The sequence below is a fragment of the Lissotriton vulgaris genome, chromosome 11 (assembly GCF_964263255.1).
Source record: "Lissotriton vulgaris chromosome 11, aLisVul1.2, whole genome shotgun sequence".
NCBI classification, from domain to species: domain Eukaryota; kingdom Metazoa; phylum Chordata; class Amphibia; order Caudata; family Salamandridae; genus Lissotriton; species Lissotriton vulgaris.
The window spans coordinates 510,067,815-510,093,258 of NC_141699.1; the positions used below are offsets into that span (position 1 = coordinate 510,067,815).

A 25,444-nucleotide genomic window follows, 5' to 3' on the forward strand; every position below is an offset into this window, starting at 1 on the left:
GCAAGCTGTCCTTCTTTCCGGACTACACGCTCATGGTGCAAGAGGCACGACGGAAATTCACCAGTGTCAAAGCCGCTCTTCGCAATCTTGGATTGAAATACAGCATGCTCCACCCGGCACGACTGAAAGTCGACGTGAACGGCCGGTTCCGCATCTTTGACTCTCCAGCTGAGGCCCAGCGATCGGGTTCGGCTCCCGGCTCCAGGCCTAACTCTCCACCTCACCCTGACACGCAGGCTAGTGCAGACTTGTTCACTGAAACAGGCCTAGGCTGATCTTCCGATGGTACTATATGCATGGATCCTTATCTGTGGTGGATGACGGTTCGACTCTGCTGGGTTTAACTATAAGCCAGAATCTCGTATGTCGCGCTGCTGGGTTGCCCGCATGGGGGTGGCGTTGCTTCCCCCTATGGCGAAGGCCTGTTTGTTCCGTTTTTCTTGGGGTTTGTTATCTTTAAGTTTGCAGATATGTTATACTACTATGTATAACTGGCTATTGGTGTTCTGCACTGCTGTTCAGAACTTGTTTGGGTTCTGCCTCTCTGGGGATGTTGGGAGGCTGGGTAGTGGGTGGGGGACGGGTTGTATGTTTTCTTTGTGGCACATTTTATTCTTTTTGTTTGATTGCGATAATTATGGTATCGGCTTGCTTGACGACCACTCATTGCTTACGGTCCCTAATCTGACCGGGTTAGGTCTGCAGACTGGTCCTTCCAGGCTAAAATTGATGTCATGGTATGTCCGAGGTTTGAACACCACTCGTAAACGTAAACAGGTTCTGCACTATGCTGACCGCCATAACGTAGATGTTCTCTTCCTGCAGGAAACTCACATGGTGCAGGCGGACACCGCTTCACTGGCCAGGGGGTGGAGCACCCATAGAGTGTTTTCATCCTATAGTAGGTATGCACGGGGGGTTGCAATTCTGGTCCACAAACGGATACCCTTTGTATTCACAGACAGTAAGGAGGATGGAGAAGGCAAATATTCGATACTTTCTGGTGTGTTGTATGGTTGCAAGATTGCCTTGGTGGGGCTCTATGGTCCTAATACTGACTCCCCGGCCTGTTTCCACGACCTGTACCTAACATTGCTCCACTCAAACATAGAGCTGCTGGCATTGGCGGGCGACTTCAACCTATTGATGGACCCTTGCAGGGACAGCACGTCTTCCTCCCCGGATCGCAAGCCACTTGCCCGTGCGGCTGTGGCGGCTATTTGTTCGCATTTCTCACTGATAGACATAGAGGCCAAACTACACACTAATGCCCCAGCTTTTACTCACCACTCCAACTACCACAACGCAAGCACCAGACTCGACTATTGGCTACTCTCTCCAGGCTTAGCGGGATGGGTGGCTGATCTTTGCACACTTCCACGCACACTTTCTGATCACTCTCCAGTGGTGTTGACTCTAACGGTTCCTAGGTTGGGCGGGTATGAGCGGCAGTGGCGTTTTCCGGGGAGAGCCCTAACGGACACGGTCTTTACTGAGGAGATCCGCACTGCCATTGAGGATTATTTTGACATCAACACTGGCTCTGTGACCACTTGGGCCACGTTGTGGGAGGGGTTTAAGGCCACCATTATGGGGGTTTGCATCACCAAACATGTTGGGGCATTACGAGAGATCAGTGCTACCCTGAGCCGACTAGAGACCGAGCTATTAACGGTGGAAAGTGAGATCCTCGCTGACCCTGCGCCGAGGCAGGAAGCTCAGCATCTCGAGCTACTTCTAGAGTTCAGGGAAACCGCAGACAGAGAGTTGCGGTTTCTGGGCAAATACCACACAGCACGCCGGTACGGTGAAGGGGATCGGCTGGGCAGATTATTGGCTCAGCTGCTCCGCCCGCCGCGGCAGGCTGCATACATCACTGACATAATTGACGCACAAGACAAGCACCATTTTACCACACCTGCTATTTGCGATACCTTTTTAGCTTACTACCGCCACCTTTATACGTCTGCCCTTCCAGAGGATCGCCGAGACCCGGGGTCGTATATTAACGAAATTGGCATGGTATACTTGGAGAAATACATGCAAGACCTTCTGGCCCATCCCATCACACCGGACTTGATAATTGAGGCCATTGACTCCTTGAGAAGTTCCTGTGCGCCTGGTCTTGATGGCTTCACGACCGACTTTTACAAGGAATACAAGGGGGAATTGGTGCCCAGACTTGTTGAGGTGTATGCGGAGGCTCTGGAGACTGGTGTCCTTCCCCCCACGCTCCGGGAAGCGGTCATTGTTTTGCTGCCTAAACCTGGTCGCGACCCCACAGTATGTAGCTCCTATCGTCCGCTGTCGCTCCTTAATCTTGATTACAAGATTTTGGCAAACGTCCTGGCGATGCGGCTAGCACTGCTGGTGGATACCATTGTTTCACCGGCACAGTCCGGCTTTGTCCCTCACAGGTCTACCTCCCTGAATCTCCGTACACTTTTCTCGGTCCTACACAGGATCGACCCCTCCACGCCGGCGGCCGCTGTCTTTTTAGATGCCGAAAAGGCGTTCGACACTCTGGAGTGGCCCTTTTTTTTGGAAGTGATGCGGAGGATGGGCATGCCCACAATGTTTGTAGCGACGGTGGAACTGCTGTATACTGCACCCACGGCTCACATTCGCTTAAATGGTACCATTACTGAGAAGTTCACACTCTCCAGAGGCACCCGACAGGGCTGCCCCCTATCCCCACTCCTTTTCATCCTTGCGATGGACCCCCTGGTGCGACACTTCCAGGAGAAACATCTCCACAGGGGGCTCCAATTCCGCACTGGCCCTCTCTTGGTCTCGCTCTATGCGGACGATATGGTCCTATATGTCCGTACCCCGGAGGCCTACCTGCAACCCTTGTTGTCGGAGATTGCTCGATTTGGCGAATACTCGGGCCTCAAGGTCAACTGGCACAAATCACAACTGTTTCCGCTCACCCCCGCCACTACGCAGTGGTCTTGCTCCCTCCCACTGGAGTGGTGCGAGGACTCTATCAAATACCTTGGGATCCATATACACCTTGACACGGTGTCCATTATTCGCCTGAACTACGGACAAGCCCTGTATTTTTGGGAGGATAATACTGACAGATGGCTCCGTCTCCCTCTGTCTATGGCAGGCCGTATCGCCATCGTCAAGATGGTAGTCCTTCCCCGGTTTTTGTACCTTTTCAACAACATCCCGATCCCTCTAACCAAGGTTTTTTTCACACAACTACGCACTGATCTGTTGCGGTTGGTATGGGGCGGTAAAACCCCACGCGTAGCCTGACGCACACTGACACTACCATATGAGAAGGGCGGCTTTGGGGTCCCGGATTTTTATCTCTACTACTTGGTTGCCCAATGTTCGTACGCCCATCCTTGGTATCATCCGGATGCCAGGATTCCACATTTGAGACCAGAGGCTGATGCGGCGCTCCCAGTGTCACTTAATGCAGTCCTCCCCAAGGGTCTCCCTCGGGACCCGCATGACATACACCCGCTAACCATGACGGCCTGGGCTTGGGACAAGATTAGGCGCTTACTGCACACTGACATACTGTACTCCTCTGCCCTTCCTGTGCCCAACCCGCACTGGCTCCCCATCACGGGCGAATCGGTGGTCCGTCGTTCACTGTCCAAATTCCAGCTACTCACGATTGGCGACTTGTTCCCCGATGGTCATGCTTTCTCTATGACAGAAGACCCCCGCTTCACTGACCGAACATTCATGGATGCTTTCAATCTCACGAGACTTGTTGCGAGCTGTCTTTCCCACATTCCCCTTCCACCTGAAGAAAATCCCGCACTTACATTCCTTATACAAAACACTTCAGGGGCACACGTGGTGTCCAAACTCTATAAGCTCTGCTTGTCCTCTCTTCCTGCTTCAGACGGGGTGGTACGCACTGCATGGGAGCATGATCTGGGCACACAGATTTCGGACGACCAGTGGGAGGCATGTTGTGCTATGACCAGGGAGGTTTCCATGAATAGTAGACACAAGCTCATACACTTTAAATTCCTGCGAAGGATGTATCACACACCGGCGCTTGCTCACAGAATCGATGCCAATAGAACCCATGTCTGCCCCAAATGTAACGCCCCGCAGGCGGACTTCGCGCACCTGTCTTGGACTTGCCCGAGGCCACACACTTACTGAGTAGAGGTCCACAGGATTTTGGGTGAAGTGTTGGGTTTGCAGTTGACTGTTACACCGGAAATTGCGCTGTTGGGCTATGTTGCGAATTTCCCCCGCAAGCTTCGTAAATTAGCATTCATTTGCTTCCTCTTGGCCAAAAGAAAAGTGGTGCTGCTCTGGTGCGCGAGGCGTGCCCCGACAGTCACCTCGTGGCTTGGGAGTGTGGCATACTGCAATGTGAATAGTGTGGAATATTCTGAACAACTCCCAACTTCTTCCCGCCCAACGGACATCTGGGGTCCATATCGCCAATACATTGCGAAACTGGCTCAGGACGCGCCATCTCAGTCACTTCATCCTCACACACCAACTGGGGTGGGCTAGAGCAAGAGTGGCTCCTTCGCTGCACTTGACAACACATGGATACCTGTGCGGCTCACATTTGCCCCTCGGTTCACGAAGCCAGGTACTTGTCGTCTGGTGGTACATCGTACTTCGTAACACCTAATGTGACTTGCCTGATATTAATGGGGGCTTTATTTTGCTTGTTCTGTCCACCGGCCCTGATTGTTAACACTCAGCTGTATGGGTTGTATCGAGCCGCCCGTGCCCAGGTAATGGGGTGCGTGGTGTCGTCTGCTGAGCCTGGGCTGAAGATGTTGTTCGAAGTGGTGGTTAACACATCGCGAGCTGACTTGCTGTATTGATCTTGCAATCTCGTAGATATGATTTTAGTTTCTATTATTTTGCTTTTAATTTCTGTGATGTTCATTATGTTCTTTGTGATTTTCTGTTGCCTTATCAAAAAATCTGTACCTTGTATCATCCTCAATGTTCAAACACACAATCCTACTGAGTACACCAGTGTTTTATGTGCAATGTTCGGTATGACATCTGATGTTTTTTTTGTACTTGATATGTAATTGGTCTTTCCAACTGTGGATTGCTTCATTTGCTTCAATAAAGTGTTTTTAAAAAAAAAGTATGAACTGCTGCTGCTAAGCAGCACTGCTGTGGCCAGAAATATGGTGCAGCATCCTATAAGGTCTCTAAAACCAATAGTATTATTGCCAGTGACAATGCTTCTAATGAACCCTGCGTAAGCCTAACCATACAAATGAAAGGGTAGACACTTACAGCCTTGCCAATATGCACTTGACCATTTCTTTAACCAATTAGAGTCTGAAGTTAAACCAATATTCACAAAAGTAACAGAGGTCAGTATGTGTAAACAAATCATTTACCTGTTTCTAGAAAGGCCATCTAAAGACAAACAGAAATCCTCCTAGCCTATTTCATTGAGGTCCTTCCTAAATGCACCTTCTGGGAAGGTGCCTGGTGACTGATTGTGGTGTTTCCCTCTTGTTGGTTATCACCATTTGCAGGATTCTGAGTGGTAGTGTCCTGTGTTGCTAGACTCACCCCCTGCAGATTAGGTAGGCCTTGGGGTGGAAACCTCTTTCTCACCGCACAATATTGGCTGAATTCATGATCTGAACACTCTGTGTAACAGCACAGGGGAAAATGTGACCTGAAGATTTGTGCTGCCACTAAAATGCCACAAGATTGTACCTATTGAATATGTTTAATCCAATACATTTTCTGTATCCTAAGGAACTCTCTCTTGAGGTTCTGAAATGCCAAAGCATTTTCCCTTTATAGAAAATGCCTAAAGACTTTATCATTGAGCTTCTACCCGTTTTTCTCATTTCTCCTCCCCCCCCCTTCTTCCCTTGCACCAAATTATTTCCCATTGTGCACAAAGTTATTCCTCTTTTTTCGTATTTCCAAGCTTACTCATCTACCCCTTTTTTACTCCGGTGTCTCTTTGTCTTGTTATATGGCAACATGGACTTGACGGTTTCCTATTGAGTCCTTGATCTCATTGTTTTGTTCACTGACACCTGCAATAAGATCAGCACCTTTCTATGTGATCACAAGTGAGCCAAATATGTAATATTAAGATTACTCAATTATTGGTATAAATGCAATCCATTTGTATGGAATATACTGGTAATCTCATTGCCGGTTACCACAATCCATCCTGATAATATCACCTACACTAATCATGATGCCACCTAGCACAACTGGGTCGTATTACACATGACTGTGCCAGCGCTAGTTATGACTGTGTGCCATAGTAGTATGTTTGTATTTGTTTGCGTCAGTTGGCTAATGCAATATGGGCACAGACGCAAACGCACATAAATACAGAGCTCAAAGTCTGCACCAGCATCACAGCTCATTACAAATCTATCCTCTGTAATGCCATCAGGTGCATACTCTGGCACACAGCGACAGCTAGTGCCGGTGCAGACGTGTGTAACATGGCCCCTGGTGCCTTCTGAATATTTGTTTTTCCAAGATTCCGCACCACTCAGTTTACCGATCTCCTAACATATACAAGAAATATGATTATTGCAGCTGAAAATGCATGCCTGCTTAGCCATGTACCATACAACTCATTTTATCAGGCACTGTAAACATCTGAGGCAACTTGTACGACAATGCACAAGTTCCTTGAGTCCAGTCTCTTGGTTTTGGCTGTGCGTCATTAGGGATAAGGAGATGGGGGCTGTAGGTGCAGCTGAAGAAGGGAGGGCTGCTGCTCAAACGCTGCCCTCAAGTCATTAAAAGCAGCACCACTCTTCTACCTACAAGCCCTCTCAGTGCCGCACAAACTTAGCTGCCAGGTGACTTGTCAAACTTCAGATAGTCCAAATGTTTTCATCTCATGATGCTAGTAAGGCTGCCGTTTTAGAGGAGGGAATTTTCCTCATAATCCAATGGGGTAGTAAACTGGAATTAATAAACATTGGTACTGTATTTGCAGGTTGATTTCTTACTATATCTCCAGCTTCAGTGGTGTTACATCACAATTTTGTTTCCAGTGATTACTCACACCACCAAAAGCATTGTATAAGTCAGTCCTTTCAATTTGTAAAAAAAATACTGAGTGCAGCTACACTCCCTCTCCTTTGCCTGTTCTTGTCCACTGGATTCAAGCTAGCCTGGTTGATGACGGCTGATTAGCCAGAAACCAGTCCCAGGATGCTTGTTTCCGGTCCAGGGATGACATGGCTTGGCAGTTCGGGCTGGACTGTTCCCAAGAGGCACAGGGTCAGACTGATTTGCATATGGCCATGTCTGAACTGGGGTGGTGGAGTGAGCTAAAGAATGATGATGTATTAAACCCAGATCAGTTGACTGAGGGTGAGTGTTTGCAATGTTCAACACTCCCTACATCATCCCCTTTGGTTACACGACACAGACTCGGATGTAAACAGACAAAATCTAGTTACTTAACCTCTTAGCAGCTATGGAACGTCCAGCTCTAGTGCTGAACGTTCCATTGCGCAGGTGAGGTTCGAACGTCCAACGGCCGACGGCAGCACTCCTGAGGTAGTGGTGCTGTCGGCCGTTGGAATAGGCGCAGCACCTAAGAGGTTAATATAACTGACATATCAATTACTGGGTAATCAAGTTCTCCTGTGATTCGACCTAAAATGTGAGTAATACTTCTAAAAAGCCAATGGGCTGACAGGGACTGACCTACTGCCCTACTCTACGCATGCTAGCCGTAGGTTTCAAAATTGAGTACTTTTCATTAGAGCAATGTCTGAAGGGTGCAGACCCAAATACCCTTTCTATGTATTATTTTTTAATGTATTATTATTCTTTATTACAAAAGTCTGACAGACAATTTTTCGAGGCATACCTAAAATACGTATTAATCAGATCCACATAGTTACTAAATCAAGAGATGGACATCCGCATGACTTTCAATCACCTTCCCAGAGGATCATAACTACAAATCTCTTGTTTTACTGAAAAAAAAATAGTAAAAATGATTCCAAAAGTTTAATTAGCCATTACATGAACACAAGAGGCAACAAATAATCTATGCATATGTTCAAGTCCAAAAATACCAATATACATCCTCAAACAAGGTTTATAGTGATGTAGGGTCTGATTTATGGTTTGAAGGGCAGTACTCCATCCATCAGAGTGGCAGGGGATATTACCCACAGCACTCTGATGAACTAGCATCAGCCAAATTTTGAGATGGCCACTTGTCCAGCAGCCATCTCTGTGCATTGAAAGGAACCTTTCAATGTACAAAAAGTTTGATGAGCTGCTGCCGCTGGGTTTAAAGACCATTCACTAAACCTTTTTGTTTTTCAGAAACAAACTGCCAAAATGAAAGTTGTTTCAGAAAACAACAAATGAATCCTGCACCTTGCTAGTTTTCTCACAAGGTTGGAAGTCATTCGTTTTTTCTGTCCCACATTGTCAGGTTTTTCTTGCAGGTGACAGACAGCAAAAAAAAATGTATTACACTTTCCACCCTAAAATGGGCGGGTTGGGTAATGTCCTTTCTTCGATGGTCCCCATTCTGTTGGGCCGTTGGATGAAGTTTTCAATCAATGAAGCAAACAGGGGGAACCTTGAGGTCCTCGCATTTCTAAATAAGGCAGGTGGGCCAAGGGTTTGAGAAACAGGTTACTCAGGCTCATTGCAAAAGAGCGCTTTATCTGACAAATGTGAAGGCCCATTGTTTTTTTATGAGGAATGCACACAATCATTTGAACTAGCGAGTATGACAACACATTTTGTCAAGAGAGACATTTATAGGCTAAATCAAAGTTGCATTGCTTTCAATTGACTTCTTGTCTTTTTTCATTGTTCTTTCCAGAGGTAATGAGATAGATTATCTTGAGTTCCGCCTCTGGATTGGCCTACATTCAGCTCTCCAGTGCCTTATTCTGGTTGCTACTGATGCAAGTTTTATTATAAAGTACATTACGCGGTTCACTGAAGAGGGGTTCTCCACCTTGATCAGCTTCATTTTCATCTATGATGCCATCAAGAAGATGATTGGAGCCTTTAAATACTACCCTATTAATTCAGACTTCAAGCCAGACTATGTAACAATGTACAAATGTGAATGTGTTGCTCCAGATTCAGGTGAGTACAAGCCGTATTACAGCTTTCATTATTATGAAATTATTTTCCCAATTTTAAAATGGTTACAAAACTGCTGAGAAAATGCTAAATTATTTGACACAGAAAAAACAGAGATGGAGGCAAAAACAAATGCCACAGAATCCAGTATCATCTATCACCCTAAATGATTCTGATTCACACATTAACATGCGAGTCATTACACAAAGTGCATGCTCAGGCTACCAACAGAATATCTAATAAAGATGCCTGATCTATTTGATATTTTGATGGAATTGGAGTATTGCACATTTGATTAATTTGAGGGTAAAATATATCGTCTAAATTAGTTTATTAATACTGTATGCAAATATGTATATTCCCAATTAAACCACGTTTTAGTTGATGCAAATTGTGAATTAATGAGTTACTACCAACATGAAGAGAAGACATTCAATAATGAATTTAGAAGAGTGTATCTATATAATTACCTGTTTCTTTCAATTATAGGTTGGCATTAAATGAACCAAATATTAAGAATAACCATTAAAATTTGTTTAGGGAAGTTTGTCTGTCATTAGAACATATATATAGCAAAGGTCTCTTTGAATTACATATTTCAAAGATTTTCCAGAATTGTTGAAAACCTAAAGTAGATATCTTTTAACAACCACATTTGATAAGGATATCCACTCCCAACCCCACAACATCTGAGGCAGTTACCTTTAATCTGGGGGAAAAAAAACGTGTTGAATGTATTAGGCTTTGCATGCGTGTATGGTTTTTAGGTGTAAGTGGTCATGGTATGTGTTTGTGGTATCCAAGACCTATGTACGTGTAGATTACGGAGCTTAATAGTTTAATAACTATATGTCCAGTGGCAGCATTGCACAATGTGAAGCCATAAAATCTGGGATAAATCCCTGCTTCCCTGCCTGGCCGAATTGTGATCCTAAACAAGTACTTTATACATTTTAGAGCTGATCACATTGTGCACATGACAACTCACTTGCCTCTCCATTCTCTATGGCATTGCCATCAGAACTTTGGGGATCATAACTATTCTAATAAATTAGGTGATAAAGTCCTCTATCATAGTTCTACATGATGTTTGTGCACAATTTATATGCCAAATGCGTTAATGGCTTGACTATTGACCAAGGCCTGCCGGGGGTCCCAGTGCAACAACACCTGATGCACCAAAGATAGCTACGCTCAGGTATTTTGTCATATTTACCAGATGGCTTTGTCCTATCTCCTAATGGGGTATAAGGGCCCTGTAGCTTTTTTTAGGATGAGATGGCGATAAGGTGCTCATAAACAAGCCTGTACACCCTGGATGAAATCACGGACTGCGTGAGGACAGTCTGGCACAGAGGTGGCCACAGATACTGCCATGTCCCTCAGCCCGCCCCAGCTGGCAGATCATTGTAGGCCAGCGCCCCGGGCCACTGGTCTGAATGGCGTTAATGTCAGCAGTGATTCTACTCAAGTTATAGTGTAAGCTCTGAAGCCTGAGCCCTTGCTGAAGTCAGCAACTCAAGTGAACTGTGGTTCTGTTTGCCATGGGGGAAGGGTACAGTCATGACCGGACTGGCCGTAGCAGACATTGGGTCTTTTTATTAAGGTGGGCTGGAACAGTGGGGGGGCGTTTTTTGGTCAATGGGGTGCCATTTTTGTTAATGGGGGCCAATTTTGCATTGCTGCAATATCGGCTCCCTGTAACAAAAGCAGCAGCAGTGTTTCATATTAGCCCCCCTACCCCGGGCCCTATCTGACTGAATTGCCAGGGCTGGTTTGTGTTCTCAGACCGGCCCTTGGTACAGTAGCATTTCTTGGCATTGGGGTGTTGATGACAGTGCTCTATGAGTACCAGTACTCTCCTCGTCCAACAAGAAGTTCTAGCACTCAAGTCGAAAAAGTGAAAATGTGCCAGTACTCAGTACTGATGCATTTGAAGCACTGAGTGTAATCTAACTCTTTTCATTTTAAATATGTACACTCATGATGTGTAAATGGAAGATTTTAGCTGAGGGAGGATATTGGAAAATCAATCACTGTCCCTGGCATGTCTGCAAATTCTCTTTGTGGTGCGATTTAACCTCATGCGCGCTAGCGGAATTCCGCTCGCACGCTGAGATTTTCTAAACACATGTTACGTGACGAGCTGGACTCGTCATCAGCGTGCGAGGAGGCTACGCCATGACGAGCCCAGCTCGTCATCAGCGTGGAAGGGGTTAATGATGGGTATTAGTGCTTCAATGAAGGAGGTGAGAGAGTAGAAGGGGTATGAGTAGTCTGTATCCCACTTGATACTGGAAAGAAAGTAGATTCAAAAGCTAGTGAGCTTGATTTAAATTCAGACCAAATGAACTTGTGAATAGACATGGTGATGAGAATGAGCTGCCATAGCATAGAAAGAAATTTAAATTTAAACAAACAATGGCAGGATGGAATATTTAATTTTTTGTGAGCATATTAGCAGTTACGCAGAAGATGAGGTCATGATATGCATCAAAATTGTCACTTTTACTTGTTACTTTTTCTGCTGATGCAAAGTCCTTAGGAAAAGTACAGGACTAACTGTTCTTGGAGATTTTATTTCCTACCCTATAACACTACACCAATACCAACACACTTCAAAATTTTAAATTAAATTTACTTCCAGAATTAACATAATAATCAATTCAAAAAAAATTATTAAAAAAACCTTAATATTATGTTTCTTATATAGCGCCAGAATCGACCCCCAAAGGGGTATCTCCGCGCTTGCCTTGGGAACCCGTCCTGGCTTTTCCCTGTGAGATAGCCCCTACAGGGCACCCCCAAGGTGAAAGCCAGGCATCCCGCCGCGGGGGGGCCGTTGTGGAGATTAAGCAAGCTTAATGCCCATAGTTGCAGAGTGTGAACCCATGATTAGGTCAGGCACCGAAGCGAGAATTATCGAGTCCATGGACATTTGAGCTCAAGACCCTGCCGCGTGAGGAATTGAACCCTGGTCCCGGGTCTGACCTCTGCTTCAGGGTCTGCCTGCTCTAACCAGTGAGCCACACTTCTCCACTCCAATAAACATTGTTTAACTACACACACTCTAACACGATAATGTCCACAACACACACCTAAATTAAACTATAAAATAATAAAACACAATTAAAACTTATTTTTGAATTAAAAACTATTACTATTAAAAACTAATTATCAATTAATTTAAATGTATTTAATACCCACCTTTTACCCCTTTAAAAGGAAAAACAACAAATACAAAAATATACAATTACCCAAACAAATTTCTAATAAATAACATTATTTGACAACTAGATATTAATTAATTAAACACAAATTACTTCCGATCCAGTACCTCTATAAACAACATAGCACACACCTAAAATTATTTACACAATTGCCATGATACATTTTTAGTTAAAGGTTTTTATCAGAGGTCACTGGAGTTGTTATAAAAATCTCGGCCTCCATTATGCGGCTAGGGATTGGGGAAGATCTACGGCTAGGGATGCTGATGCATAAGTTTCGGTATCTGATCTTTATTGCCACAGAAGCAGCACAGCTTTGTTCAGTGTCTATGTGGTTACAACCTGATGTACAAGCTTTTGAAATGTGGGGCATAAGGTTTTATAATATCAATTAACAAATAATTATTAATAAAAAATGAACTACTTAACACCCTTTACCCCTATAAACCCCAAAACCCACACCTAAAATGAATTACACAATTACCATAATTAATTGCCAATTAATACATTATAAAATATATATAATTAATTAGCAACTATTAATTCATCAATTAAAATAAATCACTTCCCACCCTTTACACCTATCTAAAACATCTAAAATGAATTACACAATTATCATAACTAATTACAAATTACCTAATTATTACTAACAACAAATTATTAATTAATTAATTAATTAATTAATAATGCAATACTTTACACATTTAACACTATAACATCTTAATTAAACAAATATTAATAAATATAAAATAAACAATTATTTAATATAATCAAATTACTTCCCAACCTATTCCCCCACAAACCCACAAGCCGCTACGGAACTAAAAACGCAAAATTCAAATAAAAACAAACTAATAACTACTAAAAATGTAACACATATTTTGAAAATGCAAATACTTCTTATACAAAAAACATATATCACATGCATTTAAAACATACACTAAAATACATAACACTAATTAAAAAATCGATATTTTTTACAATATTTTTCCAAACGATATTAAACACTTCAATATTTTTAAAATCTATATTACTTACCGTAAGTTGATATTCTTGACCACGATATTCTTGTTGGCGATATTTCTGAACCATGATATTTCTGACTTGATATTTGTGCAACTCGATATTTTGAACTCGATATTCTGTCTGCACACCACAAGAGAGCATGGATGTCACAGGGGGGGGGCGCAACTGCGGCCCCTAGATTCCCCCTTTCGACCCCTGATACAGGCACTGCGACCCTTGGCATAAGGCGTCGCTGAAGCAGAGCTAGGAACAAAACCCTTTTTCAACTTTCATATCCTGCAGCAGATGGGACGTTTGGCTGACAACAATAAACTCAGCAGCAGTGATACTGATACTGGAGTGAAACAAAATGTTACCACTATTCATGAGCTTGGGGCCCTGTTATGAGCTGCCTCTGTAGCCTGTTGTTAAGGGTGCCCTTTAACTGAAAATAGCATTTACAACATAATTGACTTATTGTTGCTAGTTGAGAGGGCCAGCAAGAAAGGAGTCTAAATAGCTCTCACTTTCTCACGCATTGCCAGATGAGAGGGAGGGAAATGGAAGAGTTAATAGATGAGGCAGTAGAGAAACTAGAAGAGAGGAAAAGGTGGCACCACACAGACAGGTGAGAAATAACACCAAAAGGCTAAAAGAGACAATAGAGGCAGAGAGGAAAACATAAGTGAGAGATGTGACATACGGAGAAATGTGAAAGACACAGCTAAGAGAGACAGAATTAGAGGAAGCAACAGGTTTGTCACAGAGAAGGTCTAGAAAGAAAGCAAAGAGTGGACACATGAAAAAGAGACATCTGAGGGAAAGGGGCAATAGGTGAAAGAGAGGTGAGACAGAAAGTTCAAAGAGAATGGAAGGTAAGGAAGCAGTGGTGTAGTAAAAAATGTTGTGCAAAGAACAAGGTATTCATTGATAGCTGAGTTAAGGTAAATGCCTTTAAATGTATGTTGTGTCAGTTTGTGGGTGTGATAGTGCATTTGTGTGAGACAGAGTATGTGTGAGCATGTGTGTGTTAAAAAGAGAGTGAGTGGGCAGTAGTGAGTGAGAGAGGTACTGGAAGTGAGGGTGAGTTTGTGAGCATGAATAAGAATGTGTGCAGACTGTTAAAGAGTTTGAAGCAGTGTTAATGGCCATTAATATGTGGGTGAGTACAGTGAGTGAGTCGTATTCACTATTCCATCCTCCCCTCCGTCTCATAAGGAACATAATTACCGACCCACTAAATCGTTTAGATCTTGGAAAAATATTGACTATAAACAATTCCATGATTTACTTTCTGCTTCTGTAACTATCCTGCCCCCAGATCCCAATGAAGCAGCCACAGAATATACGAGCTGGCTTACTCAGACTTTAAACATACTGGCACCTACCAGAACTAGCTCAAAAAATCGGACCACCCCATCGGCACCCTGGTATTCAGAAGAATTACGAATGCAGAGACAACTATGTCGTAACAAGGAAAGACATTGGAGGAAAACCTACTCCATTCAAGACAAGGAACACTACAAGAGAGAAATGTCCATATATAAGTCCCTCATTCTTCGTGCCAAAACTTCTTACTACTCGTTGCAAATCGAGCAGGCCAAGAACTCAAACAAAGAACTCTACAAAGTAGTAACTAAACTATCACATCTACCCCCACAAACTACTCCCAAACCTACCCAGGCATTCTGCAATAACTTAGCATCGTTCTTCTATGACAAAGTAAATAACATCTATGCCAAATTCTCACAAGACACTCAGTCAGACCCCTGCTCTAATTCTGCCCCCATTAAACACCCCACCTTTTCACAATTTCATGAAGTCAATCTTATTCAAGTTGCTGAAACCATGAAAAGCATCAAATCTGGATCAGCTAATGACCCATGTCCACTTTCCATTCTCCTTCCTCTCTCAGATCTCATTGTAACCCAACTTACTGACATGTTCAACATCATGTTTAGCACTGGAGTCTACCCTACAATCTGGAAGGATACGATCCTCAAACCCCTTCTCAAAAAATCCCACCTTGACCCGGAGGACACCAATAACTATCGTCCAATAGCCAGCCTGCCATTTCCAGCAAAAGCAGTCGAAAAATTGATGAATTTCCAACTGTCACAATACATAGAACAACACTCTCTATTGGACGATAGTCAATTTGGCTTCCGTAAATCTCATAGTACTGAGACGGCACTCATCAAATCCACCGATGAGATTAGGAAAGCACTTGACCAGGGAGGAGCTGCGGTCCTCATTTTGCTGGATCTTTCCGCGGCGTTTGACACGGTCGATCACAACATCTTGATCGACCGTGTCAATGCCATTGGTATCCAAGCGAAAGCTAAAGATCTTATAAGATCCTTCCTAACAGGCTGTACTCAGACGGTGCAGCTAGATACATTTTCATCAGAACAACTGACCTTACCCTGTGGTGTTCCTCAAGGCTCGTCCCTCAGTCCAACCCTATTCAATATCTACGTCACTGATCTGGCAAGGGTAATCAAGAACTGGGGGATGAGCCTAACATTCTACGCGGATGACACCCAGTTGGTTCTCACCATCAAAGACAATGGAGAACAAATAGCTGCCAGTTTCCAACAGGGCATGCTAGCCATCAGTCATTGGATGTCATCTAACTGTCTTAAGTTAAACTCTAACAAGACAGAGGTAATGACTTTTGGCAAACTTACCCCCTCATGGTCTGATGTATGGTGGCCTACTGATTTGGGTCCTCCTCCACCCCCTGTTACCAAGGTCAAAAACCTTGGTATAACTTTAGATAAAACACTCTCTTATTCAACTCATGTCAATACCACGGTGTCATCTTCCTTTTTTAAATTGAAAACTATAAAAAAGATTCTCCCTTATCTTCCCCCTAACTCTGGTAAAACTCTGATCACATCCTTTGTTATGTCCTCAGTGGACTATTGTAACGGACTTTTAATGAATGCCCAAAAGAAGGTCATTAAGAGGTTACAATCTGTACAAAATGCTGCAGCCAGACTACTTTCTGGCACCCCCAAATTCAAATCCATTGCCAACACTATAAAAAACTATCACTGGCTTACAGTCAACAAAAGGATAAAATTCAAGGCACTCTGTTTAGCTTATAAAGCCGCGCACAAACAAGGCCCTCGCTTTCTCATTGATCCATTCACGTTTCATGTCCCCAATCGCTCACTTCGGTCCATGAACAATTTCACTATGACAGTCCCTCGCACCAGAACAGTTGCATGGGGAGATCGCAGTTTCCACATTGCAACTGCTAAACTTTGGAACTCCCTTGATCTAGAGATCAGATCAGCTCCCACTCTTATCATTTTCAGAAGTAAAATTAAAACTTGGCTTTTTGATCAATAATTCAATTTTTGTTTCTTTCTGCCTCATTCACAGCGCCGAGACGCCCTTGGGCAATTGTTCGTGCTCAATAAATTCCATAAATAAATAAATAAATAAAATAACTGTAAGTAAGAATTAATGCTTCATAGTGAGTGGGAATAAGTATGGATACATTAATGAGAGTAAGATTGCGTGCAAGTGAGTTTGGAGAAGTGAGAAAAGTATGAGTAAAGCAAAATGAGAATCAGTGTAAACGAATGAGAATAAGTGAGTCAGTGCGAGAATATGTAGGACGAAAGTGAGTGAATGAGTGTGTTAATGTAGGCGAGAGATATGACAGAGAATGTGGCGTTATGCTTGCATGTCTGCAGTTAGACCAGGCATTCTGAAGGTAATTCTTGATTTCTAGATCCCCACACACCCCTTCAAAATGCTTGTGCAAACATACTAGAGACAAAAATGCTAGGGTTATCCCTTGCATATGGGGACAGCCATTGAAAAATGCTGTTGCTGGAGCACTGGAGGAAATTCTTGGCATAGGGGTACAAATTGCAAAATGCTAGGACTGGCTAATGGTAATTCCTTTCTTAATAGAGGACACCCATGGCATACTGTGGGGGTGACAAGTAGTGCCAAAGTTTGGTCTTAACACACAATAGGTAATATTTGATATAAGGGTTATCCATGGAATATGGACAGCACTAACGGAAAAATTGTGGAACTGGCCTATTGTATGGTCATTTTTGCATAAGAGGGCACCCATGGCATATGGGGGGGGTATCTTAACCTGTTTACTTTCTGCAGCTTTCTCTGGGACCTAAGCTTTACATTTAGGTTTTGCAAAATAAATCATTTTATCAGTGCAATGTATATTCTTCTAATTAAGTAAAAATTAACTACAAAGCAAACACATTTTTGTACAAGTTACTGATTTGTTTCATTACTGTTAATACATGTAAAATTGTCTGTGTGTGAAAGAACCTTAATCTCTGTGAGTTGCACAAGTGAAAAAGCCTTAAAGATAATAATGATAATAAAAAAAAGCCTTAAAACTGATCAGTAATCAAATTGTATTTGCAATTTGGAATAATATATTCATTGTCGATATAAGATGTATATCAATTCATACATGTGAACTTAAATACTTCCTAAGATCTATTATTAGATATCCCATTATACATTAAACCGGGGGAACCATTAAGCTAAGGCTCTTTGTGGTGTGAAGTTAGGCTTCCAGTACTACTAGTGTTCTGTAGCACTATATTCTCTTCAAACAAACACATTATTTTTTATATAATAAAAAGAGAGAGGAGTAGAGTTTCCAATAATTACCAAATAAGTACCTTAAAGGTTGCAGCCTCACTTCCTGTAACGAAATAAGGTCAAAGGTCATGAATATCTCACCTCCTGTGATGTTATTAAGGTCAATGGTTTGTGATGTCATTTCTACTAACCCTGACATTTTGGCGAACCGACGTCCATGCACAAGAAACTTCTGTGTTGTAGAAACCCAACAATCTCAGAAGTCATGGATATTCCATAAAACATTGAATGCTCTATGCTTTCATCGAGAGTACTAATATCAAATGAGGGTACATCCTTAGTGTACAATGTACAGGATACAGAACACGTATTGTATGTGAATCCTTGTAACAAAGAGTACAAGGGGCCGCATAGGAAACAGTGGAGGGTGCTATAGATGCGTGTTGAAAGAATATTTGGGCAGCAATTTAGATTGCGCAGCTCAGGGTAAACACTGTAATTGATATAAGAAATGTGTCACTTTCAAATTGTTCGCCGAAATTGCAAGCCTTTCATGAAAGTCAGTAGACTGGAAGTGAACCATCAAAATTGCTGTGATTGGTTAGGCAATATTGTTTTGACAGAGGACGCAGTAACATTAGGAGAAACATCACCTGCTTATAGAGCATGGTGTAATGTGCTAGTGTCAATATTACACTTCTGGGGATGGAGGACTTCGGTCCATCTTTTAATTTTCTTGCTGACCATACGAACAATAACAATTGGTAAAAAAATATATCAATTCCAAATTGCTGTAAATAGGATGCATCCCTATTCTCTCCTAACTGTGTAGCTTGGTGCTGCAAGATAGCCTACGGCACCATGTAGCATAAATAGTTTGTAAATATGCCCCTATATTTTTAATACTTTCCCTACTTTGGGACCTATTATCATAGCAGGCGGATCAGCACCAACCGACTGGCGGTGGCGATCCGCCCGACAAGCCACCCCGCCGTGCAGCCATTTACCCTCCTGCCACACTAGTATGGCGGGGGGTAGCCCAGCGGATGTAAAGATCGTCTGCCACTTTTCGGCCAGCAGGCAATCGTCACGATTATCTCGGTATCATTAGATCTAGATCAAGAGTTACATTGTAGGGCAATAGTGCCTTCCATTGACCGGTTGCCGGTGTGTTGGGGCATCCATACTACTCAAATATATCAGAGCATTATAAATCAAAGTATTCATATTCAGCTCAATCGTAAGGCATTTTTAAATAATCATTTTTGAATAATCAAGTATGATTCGAACACAGATGTGCTAGGGTGCGCATGTTCACGTTTAGACTTCTGCTCAAATATATCAGAACATAGAGATCTACGTATTAGGTTTGATAACAAGTTGTTTTATATATAATCACATATTGAGTGACAGTAGATGTAGGCAGCCAACAGAATGGAGACTAATTTGTTTATGTGGTTGCATTGTATGAGTCCGAACACGGTAGTGATAGACAAATATGTTATGGATGACTCGGTTAGCCCTTTAGCATCGATCCGTAATGAAGAATTACCGTTCAAGGGTTTGGTGCAATATTGGGACGCGCAGGAAAGAAGATACTTGTTTGTGAGTCAGCTCAATATAGAACAGGTTCATGGAGCAGTCTGTGGCTTACGTATGTCGTTGGTGCCGATTCCCTACAGACATCCCGGCGAGAGTCAAAAACCACTGCTGTCTGTATTCTGTTAAGGGATTGTGGCATCTAACGTGTGCGACGTGCGTTACGGGAGTCACGTATTACGTGCTTCCGATTCCCAATTGGGGTTATGGGACATGAAGTCCCAACAGTCTGTATTATGATGTACACTGTGTCCCATATTACTTTGGGAGTTCCTTCATAACAAACTAATGTCTATCTCAATATCTTGTAGAGCATAAGGTGCACTTATAGGTATAGATTGCCAGTGCTACATGTGATCCGTGTAAAAAATCTGTGTTCTTTACTTAGGGCACTAGATGTGTAGTTATCATGGCAGAGTTGACATAACATTCTAGCTGAAGAGTAATGGATCAAAATATATATGAAAATCTCCCTATATGATGGTATAGACAAGGATCGATGACAGATAATGTATAGATTGCGAGCGCTTGGACTGACAAATGGGTGTTTTATCGTGAATGATGACATTTCTCATAGTGAAACTTGCCTACTATACGGTGTTATCAAGGTAAAATGTTTTTAATTTTTTTGGTAGGATGGTCCATGGTATATTGTCATTCAGCCCATGTTTTTCAATCCTTAATCGGAACACTCATCATTGTTCTCTCAGGGACAACACTGACTATTGGGAGCCCATTGTGAGAGAAAAATGTGGTTTGTCTGTTATCACCCATGTTATGTCGTTTTCTGTGTGTGCTTAGTCTAGTAGGTTTCTGGTGAATGTGGTGTTTGTTTTCTTACACCTCACAGAACTCCGGTGTTCAATGATCCTAGTTTTAATTTTGCTGGTGGTCATGCCTACGTAATTTAGTTTGCACGGGCATCTGAGTAAGTATATTACTCCTTCCAAATTACAATTTGGTGTTTCAAGAGTTCCCATGGGGTTTTCAATCCTAGTTCAATCTGATGTGTCACATTGGTGTATGGACACACAGAGCATGACCCACACCGGAAATGTGCCTTAACAGGAGGGAGGGACCATAAAGTATTTTGGTTCGTCTTTTTCTGATTGACTTGTGGTCTTGTGTGGACAATCATATTTACCACCTTTTTCACTGTGTTAGTGAGGTGGGTGAAAGTACTCACACAGACAAGTCTATCTGTCCTTTGTTTAGGGTGTGTCTCCAAAAGGGCTTCCCTGTTGTTATTTCTGGCCTGTTTCGCCACTCTTTTGATGAGGTTTTCTGGGTAGGATCTTTGGGATAGAATATTGTCTTGCCCAGGTGTCGACTATGTGTTGTATGTATATTAGAAAGTAGAGTGAAGGGAATTGTTTCAGTGAATCTGTGCAAAAGAGTAAAACGAGGAGATACTCTGAAGGATTATCTAACCAGTGGCAAAGATATTTCTGTAAAATAAGTCTTACATTATCAAATTTTTGTTGATGGCTTGAACTAGAAGAGGGGACATGCAGGTATATTCTGTAACAGAGTACAGATTTCCTTCTCAGAAGTGTCCTTGCTGGCCAAAACAGAACAGCAGTACTGCAAAAAGTACTGACTAGCATTAAGGCTAAAACTCGAGCAGTACTTATTCCAGAGCTTAATTTGGTCTGGCGGTTAAAGATGAAAACAACTGGCATCTATTATGCGGGCCTGGACATATTTTCCATCATCAGACTTTACGCCAGATCAAGAAACAGAAAGGCAAGAACAACAGTAAGGATATGGAAGGAAAAGATATGAAACAAGTGGGGAAGTAGAAATGGAAAGTCTAGGTTGGTGGAAGAAAAAAGCATGAGGTGGAACCAAAACTAGACAGCCTTGATGTATATTATAGTAAAGTGTGGACACCATGCAAGGACATTTGGGGAAAGAATGGTACATTTCTGGAAGATTGTTTGAGTCCAACACCATTTATGAAAAAACAGATATAGGCACTGCATACTTTTAGAGTAAGCCAGGTATTTTAAATTAGATTTTGTACTCTTAAACCACTGCACAGCCAGGTTTTCAATTGGCTTTCTCGTGGCAGGGAACCCATTTATCTCTGAATTATGTGATAGTGGACCACAGGCCTGTATGGTGGTGCCAAGTCACTGATAATATCAGCACAGTATACCTGATTATGATTCCTCTTATATAAAGGTCCCTGTTAAGTCTGAATTAGTCCTATAAATGATTAGTTTCTACTATAGCGCTTCATCACAACTGAACCACATTTCTCAGCCCCTTAGGTGATTAGTTGCTATTGTAGGTTTTTTTTTCCTTTGCATTCTGGGACTTGTAGCCAAGGTTTTATAATTGAATAAACACAACTACAAGTCCCAAAATGAGAAGATCTGGAAACTTGGCAGGTTTACTTCATGCCATACTGGTTTTGAGGAGCACTGAAGATAATGTGAGTTACTGTGCCCGAGTACTAGGGTGTTTAATGTAGTGTGACAAAAGCCAAACACCGGAACATTCCACAAATATAGCGATAAATTTACACTTTTGCATTGGCAGACAGGCACTGATTGACTTAATTGACAGCCCACTCCAACACAGGAAATACAGGCAAAAGGGTATTAATAGGACATTGAACTTGCTTTCCTCTGTCTTCAGTTGATTCACTCTGAAAGAAGCAACATGTTAATTTACTGAAATCTGCCAGGGCAAATGGCTAAAAAATCCAAGATGCCTGGTCACACTAAGTCAGAGGTCTTCAAACTTAGGGGGCATGACCCTTGGGTTGGGGGGTGGGGCTTAAGTGCTCCCAGGGGTTGGCACCTTGACTAACATCTTTTGTCATTTATATCCTGACTGGGAGTATTTGTAATGGGTGTAACAAAACGTAACTGTAATGTTTAAATAGGTTTAGGCATTTTTAAACTTTGACAATACCTTTGACAATTTAACATATTAATTGTGAAAAATTAAGAGGGTCGGCGATTATTATTTCTTTTTACAGGGAGGCATGGCATTAAGAAGGTTGAAGACTACTGCCCTAGGTTAATGTATTTTGCTGGAGTCACCTTTCTGTGTGTTCTGGCCACATAGTAGTATCCTCATAAAATAGTTAGGGGTTAGTGTGTCTGATCCAGAGCACTGCCACGAAGCCACATATGTGTATTTTAAGTAAAATAGCTCACTGCGTTAAAGCCTTTATTGGAGGGACATTGTTTAATCTGTTGGTTTCAAGGGACAAACGTGGTCAAATATCTCAGTGAGTTGTATGCTGACTGCAAACTACAGCATGAACCATGAAAGGCATATTTCATTAACCAGGTAACTTGTGATACCTTTTAAGAAGGTACATTTGCGGCTTTCTGAAAATAGTAGGATATCTCCAAAAATGTCAGTCTTCCGGTATGGTTGCTACATATGTGCGCTCTACAAAAAGTATGATCTGAATAATCAACCAGAAAGAGGCTATATGAGCTGTTACACACAGACCAAATGCAGGATTTCTGCATTTTCCATTTTTGGTGCTAATTTCTCAACCACTTCTCCTGGTGCATTGGGTATTGAAGAATGTAGACGATGGATTAGAAGTGTGAGGTGGGAGCTTGACGTTGAAATTCCATTAGGTTAGGGAGCTCCCAGGACCATTGTGAGTTTTGGTGGGTTATCGTCCTGAGAGTGAAATGCAATCAATTCAGCATGACACCCTCTCCCAGTTCCTTCCTTGCACCTTTAAGCCCAATTATCTACAACCTGTATATACAACATTTTTGTACAGCATAGCCTCCCTGTAACATTACCAGCAGTGCTCTGGACATGGGAGGGATAAGGAGTTATGAAGCAGCCCTGTTCATTGAGAGTAAAGGCTTTACCTGGCATGTTGGGGCTGCATGTCTGGTTTCCTTTTCTTGGACAACAATCAAAAGTAAGTACCAGTTTAAGGTTATTTATTTAATAAATGTATTTACCTAACCAAACGACTGATGTGGGATTTATGCATTTGAGACTATGGAGACTGCATTTTCTCTCCTTATGATTCTCTCCCTCAGATCAATCCTAAATACTGTAGATCTTCATAGGCAGAACGGCTGAACTAGACCAAAAATAAACTTTCACCATAATTCCTGGCACCATCATGCACACAAAACTGTTCCAAACCATCCAACAGGCTACATTTTCCCACCTCTGAGACACATCCAGATCAAGCTAAACTCATGTTATTTTCCTACACCAACAGTACACTTTACATTCAACTGCAGGCATAATCTTGCATACGAAATGACTCCAATTCAGGCAGTTGCTGTGTTAACTTGTGTTCTGTCTTATCTCTCTAAGTATATATTAAAGCTGCCCGGAATATCATTTTCCAAATTCCTCAGAGCTACTGCCCATATCTCAGACAATGCCCCCACCTCTGCTGGCACAATCTCCATCTGTCCTTTTTTATTTGGTACATCACGTTCTTTGTTGGGAAATATCAGACTCACCCTCCTCTAACATTATTGACTAAGATACGTCCCTTGGATTGGCATCTGTTGGTTGCCGATTTCCATTTGTTCCACTTGTGGGGAGCCCCATCCGGCAGTAGTGTCTTTCTACCATCCCCTTCTACTCTGTGAAGTAAGTCAATTTTATGTGTGCTCCTACATGTCCCCTCATTAAGCTTGGACAGTGGAAAATGTGTCTGATAATCAGCTTACCAGATGATGTTTTAGCTCAGCAATTTAAAATCTGCAGTGTTGCCAGAAGTTTATATGGTAATACTGTATAGTGTGCTCTTTCACTACCAGGTAATCTCTGAGGTGTTTTTGGTATCACGTTTACTTCTATATCACAGAGGGGGATGACCTTGGGGCCCACATGACCAGCTACTAAGGGTTCACTCATTCTTGACCCCTCCCCCTTGTGAGCATTGTGCTTGCAACAGCAGCATGGTGGCTAATGCCCTGGTGATTTGGGATAGCTGGGAAAACTGGCGGGCCGAAATAGCTGCATTGGGGTCAGCATGGAGGAGTAAAAGCAGGGGTAAGCTGGATTGACCTACTGGGGGAAGGCACCAGTGGAGAAAAACAGCCTTACAGTCGAGAGGAAGGAGAAGCTGTGAGCTGCTAAACCCCCGGCATCCCAAGGTAAGCGAGCATCAGACATGAGGAGTCGTGGCAGAGGGCTCGATCCAAGGGATTTAGTGGGGTTTTGATTTGAGCACCTGAGCAGACTTTAATATGAGGCAACTCCATACAAAGGTAGCAGGCACAGCTCACGATATGCCAACAGCCCCGAAAGCAAAGCAACGACTGATACATGGTTACATGGCCGCAACGGCACAAAAAAAGGTTGATCAGAAGGAGTGCACTGAAATGGTGGAAAACCACCCATCATGATCAGCCAGATCAGTCTGACTATGATGCCATTCTAAGCTTCCCCTCTGCTAACCCGTAGCAGCCCAGCCTAATTCTGGGTAGATGGAAGGCCACAATGAAATGTATTCAGAAACACAGCAGATAAGTGAAGATGGAGCTCAATGCCCCAACTCTGTTCTCAGTCCAAGCTTGCCAGCCAAGGTCAAAGATTACCCTGTGTTTCAGTAAGCAGTAACTTGCCAGTTGGTTAGGAAAAATAAGAAAACCGGTCAGCAACATAAGAAAGCCCACCAAAGAGAAAGAGTAATCCAGGTCAACAGTGCAAAACTGGGAGAATATTCTCTGGGTAATGAGGATCAAGGAGGTTTGCTACCTCCAACAAGGTCCTCTGTTTGCAGCAACAAACACAATGAGAGGGCTTCCGCTCTACAGCCTGAGATGTTAAAATATTGCTTTGAGACAATATTAACAGAAATCAGTAGTGTCTTTTAATAAAGATCTCCTGATAGAGCAAAAGAAACTTTGCCAGCCAGAAAATATGCTTGAAGAAGTTAGAATCATGCGAGGCACTTGAATCTC

The 25,444-nt window shown here is 42.7% G+C and overlaps 1 protein-coding gene across 4 annotated transcripts in view; it reads left to right on the forward strand.

Annotated features, from left to right (window-relative positions):
• SLC4A5 (solute carrier family 4 member 5) overlaps positions 1 to 25,444 on the forward strand; it is a 611,906-nt gene that overhangs the window by 331,213 nt on the left and 255,249 nt on the right. For all 4 annotated transcript variants that reach the window (XM_086943571.1, XM_086943570.1, XM_086943572.1 and 1 more), the window contains exon 13: positions 8,816 to 9,087. In XM_086943571.1, the coding sequence (XP_086799697.1) occupies positions 8,816 to 9,087 (272 nt within the window). The remainder of the gene's footprint in view (positions 1 to 8,815; positions 9,088 to 25,444) is intronic.